This window comes from Scyliorhinus torazame, chromosome 1 (genome assembly GCF_047496885.1).
Source record: "Scyliorhinus torazame isolate Kashiwa2021f chromosome 1, sScyTor2.1, whole genome shotgun sequence".
Taxonomy (NCBI): domain Eukaryota; kingdom Metazoa; phylum Chordata; class Chondrichthyes; order Carcharhiniformes; family Scyliorhinidae; genus Scyliorhinus; species Scyliorhinus torazame.
The window spans coordinates 371,744,062-371,765,365 of record NC_092707.1 but is presented as its reverse complement, the minus strand read 5'-3'; the positions used below and the strand labels follow the sequence as shown (position 1 = coordinate 371,765,365).

General features: G+C 46.7%; 1 protein-coding gene across 3 annotated transcripts in view; it reads right to left on the bottom strand.

Annotated features, from left to right (window-relative positions):
* LOC140426578 (regulator of G-protein signaling 7) overlaps nucleotides 1-21,304 on the bottom strand; it is a 699,692-nt gene that overhangs the window by 88,800 nt on the left and 589,588 nt on the right. For all 3 annotated transcript variants that reach the window (XM_072511531.1, XM_072511522.1, XM_072511539.1), the window contains exon 10: nucleotides 3,985-4,059. In XM_072511531.1, the coding sequence (XP_072367632.1) occupies nucleotides 3,985-4,059 (75 nt within the window). The remainder of the gene's footprint in view (nucleotides 1-3,984; nucleotides 4,060-21,304) is intronic.

Below are 21,304 nucleotides of genomic sequence, written 5' to 3'. Positions count from 1 at the left end.
TTGATGATTGAAATGCAGAGTGTGTTAGCTTTGGACCTCTTCATGTGGACACTGTAGAAAATGTGTTTGATTTCCCTGACCATATTATTTTATTTGAATTTTGTTCCTTATTTTGTCATTTTTAAAAGATGATATGTTGGTAGGTCAAGTGCTCCGTGAATCTGAAGTGCTAATTCTCTTGTAAAGTATCCCACGGATTTGGTTTTACCAATGCCCTTTGCCTTGAGACAGAGTGGAGCCCATTTATTACATACAATGACAGCTTGCATTTATATAGTGCCTTTAACAAAGTACATTTAGCTTCACATGTGCCATCTATCTACATAAGGAGACACTTAACATAGAACATAGAACATAGAAAATACAGCACAGAACAGGCCCTTCGGCCCACGATGTTGTGCCGAACCTTTGTCCTAGATTAATCATAGATTATCATTGAATTTACAGTGCAGAAGGAGGCCATTCGGCCCTTTGAGTCTGCACCAGCTCTTGGAAAGAGCACCCTACCCAAACTCAACACCTCCACCCAACACCAAGGGCAATTTGGACATTAAGGGCAATTTATCATTGGCCAATTCACCTAACCCGCACATCTTTGGACTGTGGGAGGAAACCGGAGCACCCGGAGGAAACCCACGCAGACACGGGGAGGACGTGCAGACTCCGCACAGACAATGACCCAAGCCGGAATCGAACCTGGGACCATGGATCTGTGAAGCAATTGTGCTATCCACAATGCTACCGTGCTGCCCTTAAGAACAAATAAATCTACACTATATCATTTTCCCGTAATCCATGTACCTATCCAACAGCTGCTTGAAGGTCCCTAATGTATCCGACTCAACTACTTCCACAGGCAGTGCATTCCATGCCCCCACTACTCTCTGGGTAAAGAACCTACCTCTGATATCCCTCCTATATCTTCCACCTTTCACCTTAAATTTATGTCCCCTTGTAATGGTGTGTTCCACCTGGGGAAAAAGTCTCTGACTGTCTACTCTATCTATTCCCCTGATCATCTTATAAACCTCTATCAAGTCGCCCCTCATCCTTCTCCGCTCTAATGAGAAAAGGCCTAGCACCCTCAACCTTTCCTCGTAAGACCTACTCTCCGTTCCAGGCAACATCCTGGTAAATCTTCTTTGCACCTTTTCCAGAGCTTCCACATCCTTCCTAAAATGAGGCGACCAGAACTGTACACAGTACTCCAAATGTGGCCTTACCAAAGTTTTGTACAGCTGCATCATCACCTCACGGCTCTTAAATTCAATCCCTCTGTTAATGAACGTGAGCACACCATAGGCCTTCTTCACAGCTCTATCCACTTGTTTGATTGTTTTACACATGCTTCATGGGTCCTTTTCCACAAGAAAATCAATCGCCTTTCTTTTGGCCTATCGAATGGTCCAAATCCTCTATTGGTCTCATTACATCTGTCCAATTAACTCCATCTCACCAACACAAATTTGTAACTTGTGAGCAAATACTCTCCGCTATATAATTTCTAAACAGGTGAAACAGGAGATCAGATAAATGACTGTGGTAATTCACTGTTAGTGTATTATATGTATTGTGGTAAACTGTTACTGTACTACATGTATTGTGGTAAACCACTGCCTGATGGCTCCGCCTCCCCTCAGACTCGGTATAAGGGTGGCTGCCCTCCGGCCCTGCCCCAGTTCGGGATCAGTGGCCAGGAGGCTTTCTATTTAGCTTATTAAAGCCACAGTTTTGTTCACTACTCATCTTGTGTTAATTGATGGCACATCAACGACAATGACGGCAAAGTTTCTTTTAACTGATATATTCACACTTACCGATATGAAAGATAAAGTAAAGGTCAAATCATAACTGAATTGTAATGAAATGGTTTGTGGTGATCATAATATGAAAATTAGCCCGATAAACCATGAGGTACTTAAATTTTGACTTTCCACCAATAAGAGGAATGTTATTAATCTAATTTAGTGCTGCCACGTGTTAAATCTGCTGCCTTTTGCCCAGGGGAAATTTCACCTGAATTTGCAGCAGAAAACAATTGCGTTCTTCTTAATGTACACTGTCCATTTGATAGGACTTTATTGGTGCTTAGTTCCACTACTTACATGTTTATTGGGAAATAATTTGCTGTTGTTTAATAGAACATGGTATTTGCAGGGCAACAGGTACCTAGGAGCGACTGCAAGACAGTAATGTAATTAAAGGATCAGAATAATGCGATAAACTCAGAGAGAAGCTTGAGTAATTATAATCATCAACTGAGTTCTGGAAGGCAATTACAGTCTTGAATTCAGTTCAGAGTATTTAATATTCTTGAAATGTCCACTGTGAATTTCGCAAGGTGATTTACTAAGTCATCTGCCATTCTCTTCAAAACAAGTTGGCACTGATGGCCAATCAGCTTCTTGGGATGTAAGGGTGATGACATCTTCACTGATAACTAATCAAATTTTATATTAGCCTACATTTGTCTCTGGAGGCTGGTTAGTGTAATTGACTAGGTGACTAGGGTGTGGATCTGAATATTGCCAACAGCATGGGTTTGAATCCAGCGTGGGACCTGCTTCCTCATCCTGTCCCTTTTAGTGGAAGTACCCCTGTCAAAAACTGCCAAAGAAATGGTTCAGGTTGAAGCATTAGCAGACAATGCCCATGGACATTCCTTAGGGCAGAGCACAAATGAATGAACATTTGTTACAATGGATGTGGTTTGATCTTGACTCCAGGTGTGGATCTGGACTATTCGTGGAACACATCAGTGGTGGCAATGGAAAATTGCATGTTAGAAACATTTAAAGAAATGGAGACAATTGAAGGGATAAAGGGTACTGACAATAGCCAACACTTTTTCAAAGGCTCAAAGGACATCTGAATTTGTTAGTAGTGATTGCCAAGGCTGAAGTGATAAGGGTTAAAAAGCGACAAATATTAAGGGACAGGACACCCAATGTGGGATGAGAGAGCAGCTTAGTGCTCAACCTGATGTTTGATGGCTGCTCAGGTAGAGTTGGTGCTGCATAAGATACTCGCTTGTGTGGAAAGTAAACCATCGAACAATGAATATTTATTACATTTGGTTTGCCTTGCAGTATAGCACAACACAAGCAGGGCACACGACAGGCGCGTGGAGTACACAAAGCGCAGCAATGCTGGAATTGCAGTTCTGCAACAGGGCGACTTGTCTGACTGATTCTGCTGTTTCTTCATTTCATAAACATGAAACCATACTCTGCTCAGAATCTGCCCCAACCCATCTGAACTGCGAAGCACAGAAGAATACAGTTAGCATTAACGTCAGCAAAACTAAACTACTCTAAAGAGATAGTGAAAGATAAGTAATTACATTTTACATACATCATGTATGAACATTAGCTGAAAACTTTCAAAGGAAGCATGAATGTTAAACACATCAGCTGAAAACCAGAAATAAATGGATTCAAGTACCTGAAAGTACTTCTGTCAATTTAACCTGTTGCCTTTCAGAGTTTACTTATAACGGACAAAGTTGCACTGGCCGGATTCTTGCCCAAACATCAGACATGCTAAAACTGCCACTAATTAGATTACTACCGGACGAAATGATAGCATGGTCACACCGACCATAAGCAAATAACTATGACGAAGTTCGCACTCGGTGGAAATGTTCACTGTTGATTTCTTGGTTCCTGTTTGTCCAAATTGTGCTGGCAGTGTGTGTGTGTGTACAATTAATGATGGAGTCAAAAGAAAGTAAGCGTACACAATGTACACAGCTAATGTCCAAAAGAATTGATTTTGCAGCCAGTGGCTAACATTCCAGTACAGTTCTTTTTCAACTTTTGGAACTGTGCAGTGTGGATATGGTTTAACGATACTGACATTGTCATGAATGTGTGCACAGGCAGGACACCGTACCAGTTATGAATGTATTCACAGAGATTAACTCAGCATATTGGGTTTGCAATGTCCTGCCAGTGCTAACTGACTTATTGAAAATATGCTTACCTTTCTTGTTTTGTGAGGATTTCTCATTCGGGATGATTTCTTGATATCCACTTCTGTAGTATTTACACAGCCTGGCTGAAGAAAAGGTATATCATAATAGTTTTAAATTAATACACATCTCAATTCTCTCTAAATCGAATACTGCACAAGACAGTGTTGGAAAGTGGGTTAGGGCTTCAGCTGCGTGACTTTTCATCAGAACTGGGAAAAGTTAGAGATGTGATAGGTTTTGTGCAAGTGAAAGGGGGAAGATAGGAGTGATGCACCATCAATTACTCTCGAGACAAGGTGAGTCATAACTAATAGGCTTTAATCAGCTAGAACTGTACCCAGCAGCTTCGATACAGAAAGTGAAGGCTGCTGGGACGGCATTGGTTCTTACACTCTGCCTCTCAGGGCAGAGCTATGTACGTTAGCCAATGGTAGACTCCTAGATCTAGCCAATGGTCATCCACCTCTCAGGTACTGCAATAACTGGTATTATCACATTCACCCCCTGTTAAAAAAGAACCCAGCGGGGTGATGGCCAGCGTTAATGTCGCCTTTCGCATGGTAGGACCAGGTATGGAGGTACCGTGATGTCGAGGGTAACAGAAAAGTGTTTATGGTGCAGCAATCAGTCGGTCGGGTGGCCTGGTCGTCCTTCTGGAGCGTCTGGGCTTCGGCAATGATCCTGGTGGGGGCCCCGGCGGTTGCGACTCCGGGAACGTGGTGTCTTCCTCCCAGGCAGCTTTGTCACTCCTAGGTGGCGCTGTTGGGGTGAAAGGGGGGCAGGGGGAGGGGCACCTGTAGGGGGCGCCAGCGCCTGTTTGGCGCTGGGTAGGGGCGGCGGCAGTACTGACCCAGTCAGGTGCTGCGGGGAGGGTGGGGGTGGGGGCAATGGTGCGGGTGCGCGTGGTGCTCTGGTGGGCGCCAGGTCCCGAAGGGAGACCGTGTCTTGGCGGCCGTCGGGGAACACTACGTAGGCATACTGGGGGTTGGCATGCAGCAGGTGGACCCTCTCGACCAACGGGTCCGACTTGTGCGCCCTCACATGTTTCCGCAGCAGGACGGGTCCGGGTGTCGCTAGCCAGGTTGGGAGCGAGATCCCAGAGGAGGACTTCCTGGGGAAAACAAGGAGACATTCGTGAGGTGTCTGGTTTGTGGTAGTACAGAGCAGCGACCGGATGGAGTGAAGGGCCATCGGGAGGACATCTTGCCAGTGGGAGACTGGGAGATTCCTGGACCGTAGGGCCAGCAGGACGGTCTTCCAGACCATTCCGTTCTCCCTTTCTACCTGCCCGTTTCCCCGGGGGTTGTAACTGGTTGTCCTGCTGGAGGCGATGCCTTTGCTAAGCAGGAATTGACGCAGTTCGTCGCTCATAAAGGAGGACCCCCTATCACTGTGAATGTACGCGGGGAAACCGAACAGTGTAAAGATACCCTGGAGGGCCTTGATGACGGTGGTTGTGGTCATGTCCGGGCAGGGGTTGGCGAATGGGAACCGGGAGTACTCGTCAATCACGTTCAGGAAGTACGTGTTGCGGTTGGTGGAGGGGAGGGGACCTTTGAAATCCATGCTGAGGCGTTCAAAGGGATGGGAAGCCTTTATCAAATGCGCTCTCCCTGGCCGGTAGAAGTGCAGTTTGCACTCCGCGCAGATTTGGCAGTCCCTGGTGACTGTCCTGACCTCCTCGATGGAGTAGGGCAGGTTGCGGGTCTTGATGAAATGAAAGAACCGAGTGACCCCCGGGTGGCAGAGGTCCTCGTGGGGGCTCAGAGGCGGTCCACTTGTGCGGTGGCACAAGTGCCGCGGGACAGGGCATCAGGAGGCTCGTTCAGCTTCCTGGGACGGTAAAAGATCTCGTAATTGTAGGTGGAGAGTTCTATCCTCCACCGCAAGATCTTGTCGTTCTTAATCTTGCCCCGCTGCGCAATATCGAACATGAAGGCAACCGACCGTTGGTCCGTGAGGAGAGTGAATCTCCTGCCGGCCAGGTAATGCCTCCAGTGTAGCATAGCTTCTACTATGGCCTGGGCCTCCTTTTCGACCGAGGAGTGGCGAATTTCGGAAGCATGGAGGGTACGGGAGAAGAAAGCCACGGCGCTGCCCGCTTGGTTGAGGGTGGCCGCCACAGCTACGTCGGACGCATCGTTCTCGACCTGGAAGGGAGGGACTCCTCGAAGGCGCGCATCGTGGCTTTTGCGATGTCCGCTTTGATGCGGCAGAAGGCCTGGCGGACCTCCGTCGACAGGGGGAAGGTTGTGGACTGGATCAGTGGTCGAGCCTTGTCTGCGTAATTAGGGACCCTTTGTGCATAATAGCTGAAGAAGCCGAGGCAGCGTTTAGGGCCTTGGGGCAGTGAGGGAGGGGGAACTCCATGAGGAAACGCATGCGTTCAGGGTCGGGGCCTATTGACTCCACTTCGCACTACGTAGCCTAGGATGGCTAGACGGTCGGTGCTAAACACGCATTTATCCTTATTGTCGGTCAGATTAAGGATATTTGCGGTCTGGAAAATTTTCGGAGGTTGGTGTGGTGGTCCTGCTGGTCATGGCCGCAGATGGTGACGTTATCAAGATACGGGAACGTTGCGTGTAAGCCGTACCAGTCAACCATTCGGTCCATCTCACGTTGGAAGACCGAGACCCCGTTCGTGACACCGAAGGGAACCCTTAAAAAGTGATAGAGCCGGCCATCTGCTTCGAAGGCAGTGTACTGGCGGTCACTATTACGAAGGGGTAGCTGGTGGTAGGCAGACTTGAGATCCACCGTGAAGAAAACCTTGTATTGCGCAATCTTGTTTACCAGGTCGGCTATACGGGGGAGGGGGTACGCGTCCAGTTGCGTAAACCTGTTGATGGTCTGGCTATAGTCGATGACCATCCTATGTTTCTCCCCGGTCTTTACCACCACTACTTGAGCCCTCCAGGGGCTGTTGCTTGCTTCGATGACCCCTTCCTTCAGCAGCCTTTGGACCTCGGACCTGATGAAGGTCCAGTCCTGGGCACTGTACCGTCTGCTCCTGGTGGCGACGGGTTTGCAATCCGGGGTGAGGTTCGCAAACAGGGAAGGCGGGTCGACCTTAAGGGTCGCGAGGCCGCAGACAGTAAGGGGAAGTATAGGGCCGCCAAATTTAAAGGTCAGGCTTTGCAGGTGGCAATGGAAATCCAGCCCAAGAAGGGTGGCTGCGCAGAGGTGCGGCAGAACGTACAGGCGGAAATTGCGGAATTCCCTGCCTTGGACCGTGAGGTTCGCTAGGCAGAACCACTTTATCTCCACTGCGTGTGACCCGGAGGCCAGGGAGATCCATTGGTTTATGGGATGGGTGACAAGAGAACAGCGCCTTACTGTGTCGGGGTGGACAAAGCTTTCCGTGCTCCCGGAGTCGATCAGGCACGACGTCACGTGGCCGTTGATGGCGATCATTGTAGTGGCTTTCGCTAGCGTCCGGGGCCGACTCTAGTCCAGGGTTACGGAGGCCAGCTGCAGTAAGGAGGAGTTCTGGTCAGGCAACGTGTAGTCGGCTGTGCTGGGGGCCTGAGGCCCCATCCAAGATGGCGTCAGCCACGGGTCGCACATGGAGTCCGGGGATGTCGAAGATGGCGGTAGCGAGGGACAAAATGGCGGCGCCCACCCATCCAGCGTGGTGGCAGGGGGGCAAAATGGCCGCGGTCGTGGGTCGCACGCTGCCTGGGGATAGGAGGACGGCGATGGGCCTTGGACGGCCGGGGCCTGAAAGAAAGGCCTGGCAGACTGCGACATAGTGGCCTTTCTTGCCGCACCCTTTGCAGGTGGTGGTGCGGGCCGGGCAACGCGGGCGGGGATGATTCGCCTGCCCGCAGAAGAAGCAGCGTTGGCCGGCGGCGATAGCGGAAAAGTCTGGGGGGCTGCCGCGACGGGGTGCCACACAGCCCAGGGGGCGCCGCGCATCCGGGAGCAAAAGCCAGTGCGTTTTTATTCGCAACGTCCATGGACCCCGCCAGGGCCCGTGCCTCAGTGAGGCCCAGTGTGTCCATTTCAAACAGCCTTCGGCGGATGTCGGGGGAAGTCATACCTGCCACAAAAGCACCCCGAATTAAAAGTTCCGTGTGCTCGTTCCCCGTAACTGGTGGGCAGCCACAGTTTCGGCCCAGCACTAGTAGTGCCCGATAGAAGTCTTCCAGTGTTTCTTCAGGGCTTTGCCTTCTAGTTGCCAGCAGGTGACGGGCGTAGACCTGGTTCACAGGACGGATGTAATGTCCTTCTAGCAGCTCGATAGCTGCAGCATAGATCGCCGCCTCTTTGATCAGAGGGTAGATCCCAGGGCTGACCCGCGAGCGTAGAAGGTGCATTTTCTGCCTTTCCGTGGGGGTGTCGGCGGCCGTGACGAGGTAGCGCTTAAAACACGCCAGCCAATGCTTGAAGATAGCAGCGGAGTTGTCTGCGTGGGGGCTGAGCTGAAGGCACTCCGGCTTGATGCGGAGATCCATCCTTTCAGAAGTAATAGCTGATTAAATTGATGCACCATCAATTACTCTCGAGACAAGGTGAGTCATAACTAATAAGCTTTAATCAGCTAGAACTGTAGAAAAGCCAAAAGTGAAGGTCTCCGAGAGGGTGGAGGGCAGGAGAGATTAACTGACAAAATCTTTTATGGTCCAAGACCAAAGGGAGTGGTAATGGGACAAGTAAAAGAACAAAATGTGTGTACAGAGGAGGTGTGAATAGCAGGATCTTTCCGAAAGCAGGGAAAGGAAATAAGAGGGAAACAAGAGAGAGGAAAAAAAGCAAACCAGCTTTTGAAAATGAAGGAAAATGGAGGCATAGAACAATCAGACCTTCCCTTATTTATCTCACACTCTCCCTTTCATACATTTCTATTCTTTCCCAGTTCTGATGAAAGGTCTGTTACGCTCGCCACCAATGCTACCAGACGTGCTGAGTATTTCTAGAATTATCTGCTTTCATTTCAGATTTCCAAAAACTGCAGGCTTTTGCTTTTGTGGTGGAAAGTGCTCATCTGAAATCCATAAAAAAACACTTATAAACAATAAACTTCCTCAAACTTTCTATTAATAATCTGAGAATTCAAATACAGGCATTCGTTTGGTAGTACAGAACTCGAGTTCTGCCATGGAGACCGTATTCATCTACTCATGCTTGCCAAACTCAGAACATAGTGTCCTACATTAGATGTGATTCCACAATTGGATAGCACGCACTGAACAATTCTGAGTGTGCTCATAATTAGACTGACAACTAATTTCAGATTATCAGTCAGGCTCACAATGTGGCTCACTTATGCATTGCTGTGCCCTTGTGCTTGTATGTGAGGCTATTCACTAATGTGCCACTGTGGGCAGCACGGTAGCATAGTGATTAGCACTATGGCTTCATAGCGCCAGGGTCCCAGGTTAGATTCCTAGCTTGGGTCACTGTCTGTACAGAGTCTGCCCATTCTCTCCGCGACTACGTGGGTTTCCTCCAGGTGTTCCGGTTTTCTCCCACATCTCCCGAAAGACGTGCTATTAGGTAATTTGGAGATTCTGAATTCACCCGCTGTGTACCCGAACAGGCGCCGGAATGTGGCGACTAGGGGACTTTCACAGTAACTTCATTGCAGTGTTAATGTAATGCAGTTGAGTTCAGCTTTAATGACACCATTTATGCCCAAATAGATGATGTTGCCATGGGATCCCCTCTGGATCCAGCTCTCACTAACATTTTCATTGGTTTCCACGAGAAATGTATTTTGGATGGAATGGCTCCCTAACCTCTGACTGATGCATATTTAAGTAAATATATAGATGTTATTTTTGCTATAATTGAATCTGCTGTATGTAAGAATTTCCTTACACATATTAATGAGCTGCAATCCACACTCAGATTCACCTTGATGTGCAAGTCTAGAAATCCATTCATGTGTTCCCCACTTCTGTCGATCAAAAGTCTACCTTCACTGGTTAATATACATGTTGTGATTCCTACAGGTCCACACACTGTAGGATTGGCCTTATCTGCAACTTCATAAATAGGACCGAGTCATTTGCTCACCATGCAAGTTCAAGCCAAAATAGGGCACATCAGAATATTATCTTGCAGGATAATGGCTAGTCCGACCAGATCATTGCTCGCTGCACAGCGCGAAACTCATGAATGGGCCTAAGACCACTATTTTTGGTCCTGAAAAGTGCCCAGCCTATCTGACATTTCCCTTGAGGGGTAAGGAGTGTCAAAAATTTAAGCAACAGGTGAAGCTAGCCATTTGACATAGCTACTATGCAGTAGCAACACAAGTGGTATTCATCACTAATAAGATGCTGTCATCAAGCTAAAAAGACATTCTGCTTACGACACAAATGAGTATAATGGTGCATAAATTTCAGTGCCAGTGTGAAGCCAGGTATTTAGGTTGTACATCCCAATGACTGGGCCATTATATTAAAGAGCATGGGCTGGATTCTCCCGTTTTTGGGACTTGGTCAGAGGTCACACATGCGTACAGCGGCAGCCTGCAACGGCCGCGACATGCTCCATGGTGGACTCAGCCCGCGGACCTGTACCGCCGAAATAGTGCCCCGCATCGGCTGCTCATGCACCCCAGACCACCCGCACACATTGCCCCCAGCCCAGAATGAAGCTTGCCCGCTGATCGGCCCTCCCCCGACTGTGGCGGCCCCAGACTGAGTCCGCAGCTGCCTCGCGAGGTTCCCGAATGGCAGGACCATGAGAGTCCCACACCGACGGGAATTCAGCCAAAAGTGATTTCGCCGTCGGGGAGCGGAAAATCCAGCCCCCATGTCTCCTTGTCTCTTCGCAACAGGTAGAGTACTAAACTGTGTTTGCAAAACTCAGAACATAGTGTCCAACGTTAGATGTTATTCTGCATATAACTTACTGAACAATCCTGAATGTACTAAGAATTACACCAACAACCAATTTAAGGGTATCAGTCAGGCTAAAACGATTACTCATTAAGGGCAGCATGGTAGCATAGTGGTTAGCACTGTAGCTTCACAGCTCCAGGGTCCTAGGTTCGATTCCCTGCTGGACCACTGTCTGTGCGAAGTCTGCACGTTCTCCCGTGTCTGCGTGGGTTTCCTCCGGGTGCTCCGGTTTCATCCCACAGTCCAAATACGTGCAGGTTAGGTGGATTGGCCATGCTAAATTGCCCTTAGTGTCCAAAAAAAAAAGGTTAGGAGGGGTTATTGGGTTACAGGGATAGGGTGGAAGGGATAGGCTTAAGTGGGTCGGTGCGGACTCGATGGCCTCCTTCTGCACTGTATGTTCTATGTTTTATTTGCGCTTTCTAAAAGCTATGTATGTTAATCTGCAGCGCCCTGTCATCTGCAAACAGAAGTAATAAGTCCAGGTATTGCACCCTTTTTAATTAACGAAAACTTGCGGTCAACGATTCCCTGGTGCACTTCCCATGACAACACCTTGACCAATAAGAGCTGACTTGCTTTTTTGAAGTTAACAAAAGCTTGGAGGATATCTGTTCCTTTGTGCGCTCTCCATGACAACGCTTCAGCCAACCACAATCTTCTTGACAACCAATCAGCACAATTTTTCCATGCAGGATAAATTGTTGTTCCCTTTGAAATTTGGTATTCTTGTATCTGTTCTGATGAGCGCAAGATGAAAAGCTTCAACAGTGTGTCCCTTTTTCAGCAATTCAAGTATTCTGAAATTACTTGCTTGATTATATAATAAAAAGGAAAGGCATCGCTAAAATCACAAGAAGAACCGCAACAAAGTGCTGTTTAAGTCATGTGTTTAAGTCACATAAAACTGTGGTCAGGAGAGAATTAAATTCATGTTGGAAACTTGTAAATGTGGTGTTCATTCAATGGCTCAACCAAAGTAAATAATGGATCTGAAGGCTTTAAGGGTGGTAAATCATCAGAATTGTCCATTGAAAAATTAAATCCAAGGGTTCCCCAATATATGAAAATGGTTAATGCAAATAAATAAAGTAAAACGTATTTACAGCTGACTAATTTTAGAATGCTACAGAAAATAATAACACAGATTTTCTCTGTTTGCTCTGAAGGTTAAAGGATTGTTTGATGCAGGCCATAGAAAAAGAAGATCAGGCAGGTATGGACTGCCTGCTTTTTAAAAAACAACCTGATTTTCCATCATTAATTTCCTCCATAAACAGGTGGAATCTCCTGGAATCTTCTGGTTGGACCCCACACCAAAGAAACTGCTGGGACATCTATAAACTGTTCAATTATCAAAAAAGCTCAACCCACTAATGTAACTTTCACTTACAACAACTTATTCAATGCATGCTTTTGTTTCAAGGCAGCATGCGGTAATAGGAAGGTGAGGTTAAAGAGTCGATTGGCCAGAATACTCTGGTTGTTGGGATTCATTTTTCCCGCCAGCAGCGCACCCCCGCCCATGGGTTTCTTGTCGACATGGTATGTCTTCAATGAGAAATCCCATTGTCTAGCGGTGGGAAGATAGAATCCCTTTGTCAGCGAATGGTGTGCGGCCAAGAAATGCGCGGGTGGGAGACCGGGGAATTCAGACCATTGAGTTCCCCCATCACAACCGTGGAGGAAATTGCAGGGCAGTTGACGGTGTCAGAACATCATCAAGCCAATCAGAGAGGGCCAAGCAGGAGGATATCAACAAGTTCAAAGCTATTAGCTGTCATTGCTGTTCATTCTTCCTCTTCCATTATTCAATTTTTAGAGGCAATGTGTGGCTAATGCTGTTGTAATTCTTCTCTGTTATAATATTTCTCCCTTCTATTACTTCTTCCTCTTGTGTTCTCATAAGTGTGTTCAAGGTGCTGCCAGTAACAATCTCTGGGGCTTCTCAGTCTCTTGCTGACAACTGTTAGCAACACTTAAGGGATTTAGATTTTGAAATTGAGGAAGGTCCACCAGTGTAAAGTTTGAAGACATAGAATAAAAGCAGCTGTAGGTGCGGTGTCAACCATTTCAGAACTATCTCACAACTCAGTTCAAGGAAGCAAATAGCCAGCTCTATCTCAGAAGGCACACTTCAACAGCTGTCAGATGGTCACCTCACTGCATTTGGGCACTGGGATGACGCTAAGAAGGGTAATTGGATTAAGTAGTATCAGGTACACACGGATGGGTCTTTCTCCAGTATTCAGCTTGAAATTGTGCCAAAAAGTAGTGGTAATGGTAGGAAATTGAATCAATGAAGCCTATCACCAGACCCCTACCCAATCTCAATACTCCTTCACCTGTCCTCCTCAAACACGCAAAACCTGCTAACACCATCGCGGCTCTTCCTACCCATGCAGCCTCCCATCTATCATTTAAAAGTTCCTTTTATCTTCAGGCATCTTCTCCCCCTTGAAGATTTCATTCTAATGCTGCAGTGGTGCCTCTGCCACCAAATTTCCCTCTTGTCAGTGGGTATCCTGTGACAATCCCTTCCCTGTAGAGCCAACGAGTGTTAACCCAGAAAAATGGGGGACTCAGAGGCTGAGCAAAAGTACACCCCAATGCTGTTTGGCACAGGAAGAATCAAAACACAAAACACTTGTGCACATGAACCGAAGTAAATTTCTGAATATGAGGCTGGATTCTCCGTTTTCCCACCCGCCTGTTTCGAGGCGGTGCGCCGTTCGCTGACGGTGGGATTCTCTTCTCACACTGCTTGTCAATGAGATATTCCATTGAAGCCACCCCGCGCCGCCTATAAACTTGCATTTGGGGGTGTGCTACTGGCGAGAACAGAGAAACCCAATGGCCAGAGAATTCCGGCCATGATCTCCAGTAGGGGGAAGATTTAGGTAGCGGCATTTGAATTGGTGGGCATGCATTATAGATGTAAAACAAAACTGTGTTAGGTGTTTGAAAGGCCAGTTATTTGGGACATATGAGGCGTCATTATCCGACCCCCCGCTGGGTTGGAGAATCGCCGGGGGCTGCCGTGAATTCCGCCCCCGCCGGTTGCCGAAGTCTCCGGTACCGGATATTCGGCGGGGGTGGGAATCGGGCCGCGCCAGTTGGCGGGCCCCCCCGCTCGATTCTCCGGCCCGGATGGGCCGAAGTCCCGCCGATAAATTGCCTGTCCCGCCGGCGTGGATTAAACCACCTTTTGAACGGCGGGACAAGGTGGCGTGGGCGGGCTCCGGGGTCCTGGGGGGGGCACGGGGCGATCTGGCCCCGGGGGGTGCCCCCACGGTGGCCTGGCCCGTGATCGGGGCCCACCGATCCGCGGGCGGGCCTGTGCCGTGGGGGCACTCTTTCCCTTCCGCCTCTGCCACGGTCTCCACCATGGCGGAGGCGGGAGAGACTCCCTCCACTGCGCATGCGTGGGAAACTGTCAGCGGCCGCTGATGCTCCCGCGCATGCGCCACCCGGGGATGTCATTTCCGCGCTAGCTGGCGGGCAACAAAGGCCGTTTCCGCGGAAATTCCTCCGGCGTCGGCCTAGCCCCTCAATGTTGGGGCTCGGCCCCCAAAGATGCGGAGCATTCCGCACCTTTAGGGCGGCGCGATGCCCGTCTGATTGGCGCCGTTTTGGGCGCCAGTCGGCGGACATTGCGCCGTTTCGGGAGAATTTCGCCCAAGGTTACAACTGCTTGTCCTTTCTGAAAGAAAGTTCTAAAAGGAGGGATTTTCATTGCACAGGCGGCCGGGGAGGGGTGATTTTATGGTCTGCCAGCTGGAGAGCCTGCAAGGGAACTGCATCAACTCTTCAAGGAAGGCCCCACATTATGAAGTGCCTGTCAGATGGACCATCCCTAGGAACAAGGGCCATGGGGCAGAAATTCCTCCCCTTGTGAGCTGCCGGCAAATCTGAGCCCAGCAAATCTTCTCATTAGCCTCTCTGTGGATTGAGAGCCACGAGAGGCCTAGAATTGGGGAACAACGAAGGCCAGAGGCAGCAAGGGTTTGTGGGAAGTTGGGAGCAGAGTTGTCAGCAAGGGCAAGTTGGTTCCCCCTTCCCAATGCAGGTCCCCTGTGAACAAGGCAATCCCATCTCCATCCCCTCAACCCCGTAGACTACAAGCAGTTCACACAGGTTTGCTTTATTGTGCTCTGTGCGTGGTGACAAGCCAGCCCACTATTGGGTTAACGCCTGAGGCAGTGAACCCCTTAAAGGTTCATTAATTTCCCATCTGAGGACATCAACAATGGCGGTGCGGGAAATCTCCCAACAATGAACTTTTCTTCCACATTCTTAATTTTGATGGAGGTAGCGGCATGTTCGAAAGTCATCCTTCCACCTGATGCAATGCCCTCCCCACTTCCAAAAATGCCACAGGATAGGACATAAAATTTTGTCTCGGTTGCCTGATATTCTGGCGTAACATCCGTGAAAATCCATGAGCAACAATGTAAATGGCGGCGAGTGCCATTTTGCCAGCATTCCTGTTGAAGTACAGCGATCAATGAGAGAGCACCTGTGGAAATTATTGATTTAAGGCTGGGGAGTCACTTCTATTCTGACAAAACCATCAACAGAAACTCTTCCAGTACGCATATTGTTTGCCTGAGTGACAGAAAAAAAATTGGACATCACCTTTAATTATCTTAGTTGTCCTTCTCTAATTTGTCTTTATGCTACACTTCACAATTTACCAAAAATACCTCAAAGAACATAATTAACATTTAAAACTAAACGGGAACAACCTTCTAAATAAATTACTTTCTTAAGCCAAGCTTATATTAATTATGGCAATAATAAAGCACAATTAGCTTTAACAGCTTTATAAATTTTGCATTTGCCAGTGACAAGCCTTTATAGGTTGCCATGTCATTTAGTTTTATGACTTTATTAAGATGTAATGGGGGCAATGTCAAGCAACTCATCTAGCCTTTCTAGAAATAGAATCCAATCATTACTCTGCGCTATGTCTTAGCAGCAAGTTATTAATACAGCCACTGCGTCATCAAGGGCAAGTTGTCACACTTTTAATTAATTCCTGTAGCTTTCTGTTGTTATATTCATGAAAAAAAGGAGGAATGAAGAAAACTGAAGGTGACAAAAGCACACAATTAAATGTTTAAGGTACAGTAAGTACTCTTGTGCATGTTAATAATTTTGCTCTTTAATCATTGACAAAACCTACCATTTATGAACATCAATTTCATCTCCCTGAATTATGTTATTTAAATAATGTTAAATATATTGGGATATTATATCATACAAAGACTTTGCATTGTGGATAAGGCAGGCAAGCAATTCACCCCATTCAACAATGTTACTTATAACCATGTAAGCTATAATCGGATCTGTCATTACATATCATAACATGACACTTAATAGCATTTCAACTTTGCTTCTGATGTGACTTGATGAAGAATTAATTCAAAATACCTACAAAAGAAGCAGATAACTTGATTTTTCATAAAACACTACAGGAGCGATTCTGGAAAACCCTGAAAACAGGCACGCGATCATGATGCACAATTTATTAAATGAATGAAAATTAAACAATGTTAATCCATACACAGACTGAAAAACTGGATGGGCAAAGATAGCTTGGGGGAGGAGTTGATAGAATGTTTTCAGGATAGTTTCTTAGAGCAGCATATTCTGGGATTAACCAGAGATCAGGCCAAACTAGACCTGGTATGGTGCAACAAGATAGGATTAATTGATGACCTTGCAGTGAAGGCATCACAAGGTAGCAGTGATCATAATTTTACATTCAGTTTGAGGGAGGGAAGAGTAGGTCCAAGACTAGCATGTTGAATTTAAATAATGTTGATTGTGAGGGCATGAAAGCATAGTTAACTGAAGTGAACTGACAAATTAGGTAAAGGGATAAGTTAGTAGAGAAACAGTGGGAGACATTTTAGTGGATATTGCAGAATACAAAGAATAGAAACATTTCAACAAGAAAAAAAAATTTCAAAGGGGGGACCCACCATCCATGGTTAACTAAAATAGTTAAAGTTAGTATTGAACTTAAAGAAAAACATATAATTGTGCAAAGATGAGTGGAAGGTCAGAAGATTGGATAGAAGATAAACAAAAGCACAGAATAACTGAAATATTAATAATGGCGAAAAAGTTGGAGTCTGAACGAAAACTAGCATGAAATCGAAAAATAGATTGTAAGACTTTCTATAGATATTTTAAAAAGAAAATTTAACAAAGTGAGCATTGATCTAAAGTGAAAATGTGAGTCTGGGGAATTTATAAAAGACGATAAGGAGATGACAGATTCTACGTAATGTATATTACTGGGTGTGTGGAGACAGGGGGCAGTCTTTTGAGTTAGTTGCCTTTATTCAGGTGGAAGATGGACTGGGAAACATGGAGGAAGTCCAGTGGAAGGATTGCCTCACAATTTTGCTACTGAGCGGAAGGTTGCAGTCACATGCTATTGAGAATACACTCTCTGCTCCATTTATCCATTAGTCCTCTGGGATCAGTAAACCGCTTTCACCGTACAGGTCGAATACTTTTGCTGTCTATTTACCTCATGTAACCTCTCCAAACTGTTGCTTCATAACAAACCTCAACTACGAGCTGAAGATTATTGCAAATGCTTCTGTCATGTCTCTTTCACTGATCCACTGGGCTCCCCCATCATTTAGCATGGGGACATTGTTTGTTGTTTGTAATTGTTCATCACCAATCATGAACAAATGTGGCTGGGCTGCAGTGCTTTGATCTGGTCCATTGGCTGTGGGCTCGCTTAGTTCTGTCTACCTGCAGACAGCAAACTGGAAGGTGTGGTATCTCCAGAGCCAGCTTGGCAGGAGCCAGATCCATAAAAGTTCATCGTCACAGTTATCTTCTCAGCTATTGTCAATGCGATCTTTGTGATGTTCTGAGGTTCCAGTTGTGAGTGCAGCAGCTGGCAGATTTCTGTGAGGGTGTCTGCACCAACGCACTGATATCTCATACATTGATCTTCACATGTAGAAGAATTTCTCTCTGAACACCCTGACTGGGTATAGCCTCTTGCTGAGAGCCCTTCCCTTTACAACCTCAAACAACCACAGAAAACACCAAACACTTGTAGAATCGCAACAACAGCCAAATGAAATCGACTAGCAACTAATCTATATGCAGTTGATGAACCCTTTGAGTAATGCGGGAGAGGGGGTCCTTCCCTCTGTTGAACATGTGCTCAACTTTACAAGGTTGAGCGATTGGCTAGCTGAAGAATTGAGGAGAACAAAATAGCACCGCTGGCCTCAAATCAGCTTTGCATGCAAATTAATTTCATGGTCCGACATATTTTTAATGCACCACTCTAACACCCTCATCAATAAGGCGCCCAGCGCAATTCACCCCTCAAGTGTGCGTGCACCATGGACGTCTTTTTGGAGCACGAACGTCAGTGTTGTAGTGTGCTAATGAGAAGAACTTCTCACCCGGTATTAATAGTTAAATTCTCAGAATCTTAAAGTTACTAGATCACACAGTTACTTCTTCATTTTTTACAAAAGTTTCTGACTACTTTCGGTCATGTAGGATGCACAGAAGGCAATTTAATTAAATTTTACAGGCTTCTTGAACAAGCATATCAGTGGCATCAACCTGCACCAGAAAAGTATTGATGGTCCTGCGCAAAACATATTGTGAGTGAATTAATTGTTATGAGATGTATAATGTTATGTTTACATCAGAAATATTATGTTGCTCCTTCCTAATGAATGCAACAACTATATGCATAAGTGTGCAGTGTAAAAGTATACAATGTGAGGAAATTACTTAAATATATTCAAATGCATCCCACATGTCTTCCAACACTGACCATTTGCTGCAAAGGAGTATACCTTACTCTTATAACCCGCCCGAGAATACAACTGGATTATGATCGGTGCTGCTACACCATCATGTGAACCTTTGCTCTGCTGGACGAAGGTTGGAATTTTTTTTTCCGAAAATGCTTTTGTTTGGAAGATTGGGCATATTCGACGCAAGACTGGAGGATTGGACACTGTACACAGAACGCATGCGTTATTTTTTCCGGGCGGATACTATCACAGATGATGATCGACAGACAGACAGTAATATTGCTGGCTGTCTGTGGAGCACATACTTATGGAGTGATAAAAAAGCCTTACATATTCTGCAGCTCCAGACACTAAAACGTTCGAACAGTTGGTAAACCTGGTGGCGCAACACTTCAACCCTAAATTATCCGTAATAGTGCAGAGATACCATTCAAATACGGCAGCGCGCACCCCTGGAGAATCCGTAACAGGGCTTTGACAAGGCAATGAAAAATAGCTGAATTTTGTGAATACAGAACTTCTATTTCCAAAATGTTGTGCAGCTGTTTGGTCTGCGGCGTAAATAACATGGCTACTCAAGGAAGTTGCTAGCCGAACCGTTCCTGAACCTTCAGCAGGCCGTACAAATTTCGCTTTCTCATGAAAGCGCTGAGAGAGGAGTGCAAGAGATCCAGCGATGGAGGGAGACATAGTAGACATGCCCCCTCCCAACGAGAGCCGCCTCCACCTCAAGGACCGCTACCCGCCCTGAACTGAGTACCGTAGGGGCCAGATCCATTGGTTAAAACCAAGTCGTCCCGACGGGATACCTCCCCAGAGTCTATAGAGGGAGAGCCAGGACGATGGGGGGCACGTTTTCTCCGTGTCTACGTGGGTTTCCTCCGGGTGCTCCGGTTTCTCCCACAAGTCCCAAAGACATGCTGGTTAGGTGAATTGGACATTCTGAATTCTCCCTCTGTATACCGAACAGGCGCCGAATTGTGGCGACTAGGGGATTTTCATCGTAACTTAATTGCAGTGTTAATGTAAGCCTACTTGTGACAATGATAAAGATATTATTATTATTATTATTATGTGGACACAGAGGCCGAAGGGGGCATAAGGTACAAGACAGCCAGGAATCCAGGCACCCTGGTTGACGCAGTTGCCAACCACGGACTCGTACTTTACCCCTGAACAGTCAGAGAAGGAGTGTATGCAGCTAAATTGTGTTACGACGCACTGGGCAGCCCCCATCAAGATAACCGTGGAGGTTAATGGGCATGAAGCTAGACACGGGAGTTGCGGTTTCTGTTGTTGGAAAGCAGACTTTTGACCGGATTACTGACATCTACCGGCAAACTGTTAGCCATTGCAGAACAGAAACCACTATGGCTCCGACGGTTTATGGGCATCTGTCGGTGCCACTCACATTGATCAGTCAAGGGACACGGCCTCAGCCTGCTAGGCAACAATTGGCTAATGTGCCTACATCTGAACTGGCAGCAGATTTTCCAAATGGAATCCGGGGGCCTGTATGAAGTACTAGGAAAATATCCTGAGGTTTTCAGCCTGGACTGAGGAAAATAAAAGGGGCAACGGGAAAATTTCAGGTCAATTCGGCCGCCCAACCAAGATATTTCAGAGCTCGCCTGGTCCCTTGCACTTTGATAGCGAAAGTTGAGGCTGAACGTAGCTGACTGGAAAGATTTGGGATCATCAGGCTGGTACATTTTGCCGATTGGGCAGAACCAGTGGTCCCAGTGCTCAAAATTAATAAGATGGTCAGATTGTGGGGACTATAAGTTAATGGTCAACAGGGCATTAGATGCCCTGCATCGAGGTCCTATACGCAAAATTGGTCCGTGGACACTCATTTACCAAACTCGATATGAGTCATGCATAAATGCAGTTAGAATTGGACCCTGCCTCACAATAAACACCCATGGAGGCCTGTACAGGTAACCAGACTATCCTTTGGCATGTCGTCAGCCTATGCTATATTCCATAGAGCAATGTAAAACATACTTAGGATATAATTTGGAGAAATGCAAGGTCATCCACTTTGGTAGCAGAAACAAGAAGGCAGAATATTATCTGAATGGCCATAAATTAGGAGAGGGAAATGTGCAACCAGATTTGGGTGTCCTCGTACACCAGTCCATGAAGGTAAGCATGCAGTAAAGAAAGCAAATGGTATGCTGGCCTTCATTGCGAGACATTTTGAATGTCTTACTGCAACTATACAAGGCCTTGGTGAGATCACACCTGGGATACTGTGTGCAGTTTTTGTCCCTTATCTGAGGAAGGATGTTCTTGTTCTCGAGGGAGTGCAGCGAAGGTTTACCAGATAGATTCCTGGGATGGTGGGTCTGACGTATAAGGAGCGATTGATTTGGTTAGGATTGTATTCATTGGAGATCAGAAGAATGAGAGGGGGATCTCATATAAATCTCTAAAATTCTAACATGACTAGACAGGGTAGATGCAGGAAGAATGTTCCTGATGACGGCTGTGCCCAGAACCAAGGGTCACAGTCTAAGGATACACGGCAGACCATTTAGGACCGAGATGAGAAATTTCTTCACCCAAAGAGTGGTCAGCCTGTGGAATTCGGTACGACAGGAAGTAGTTGAGGCCAAAACAGTGTCTGTTTTCAAGAAGCGGCTAGATAT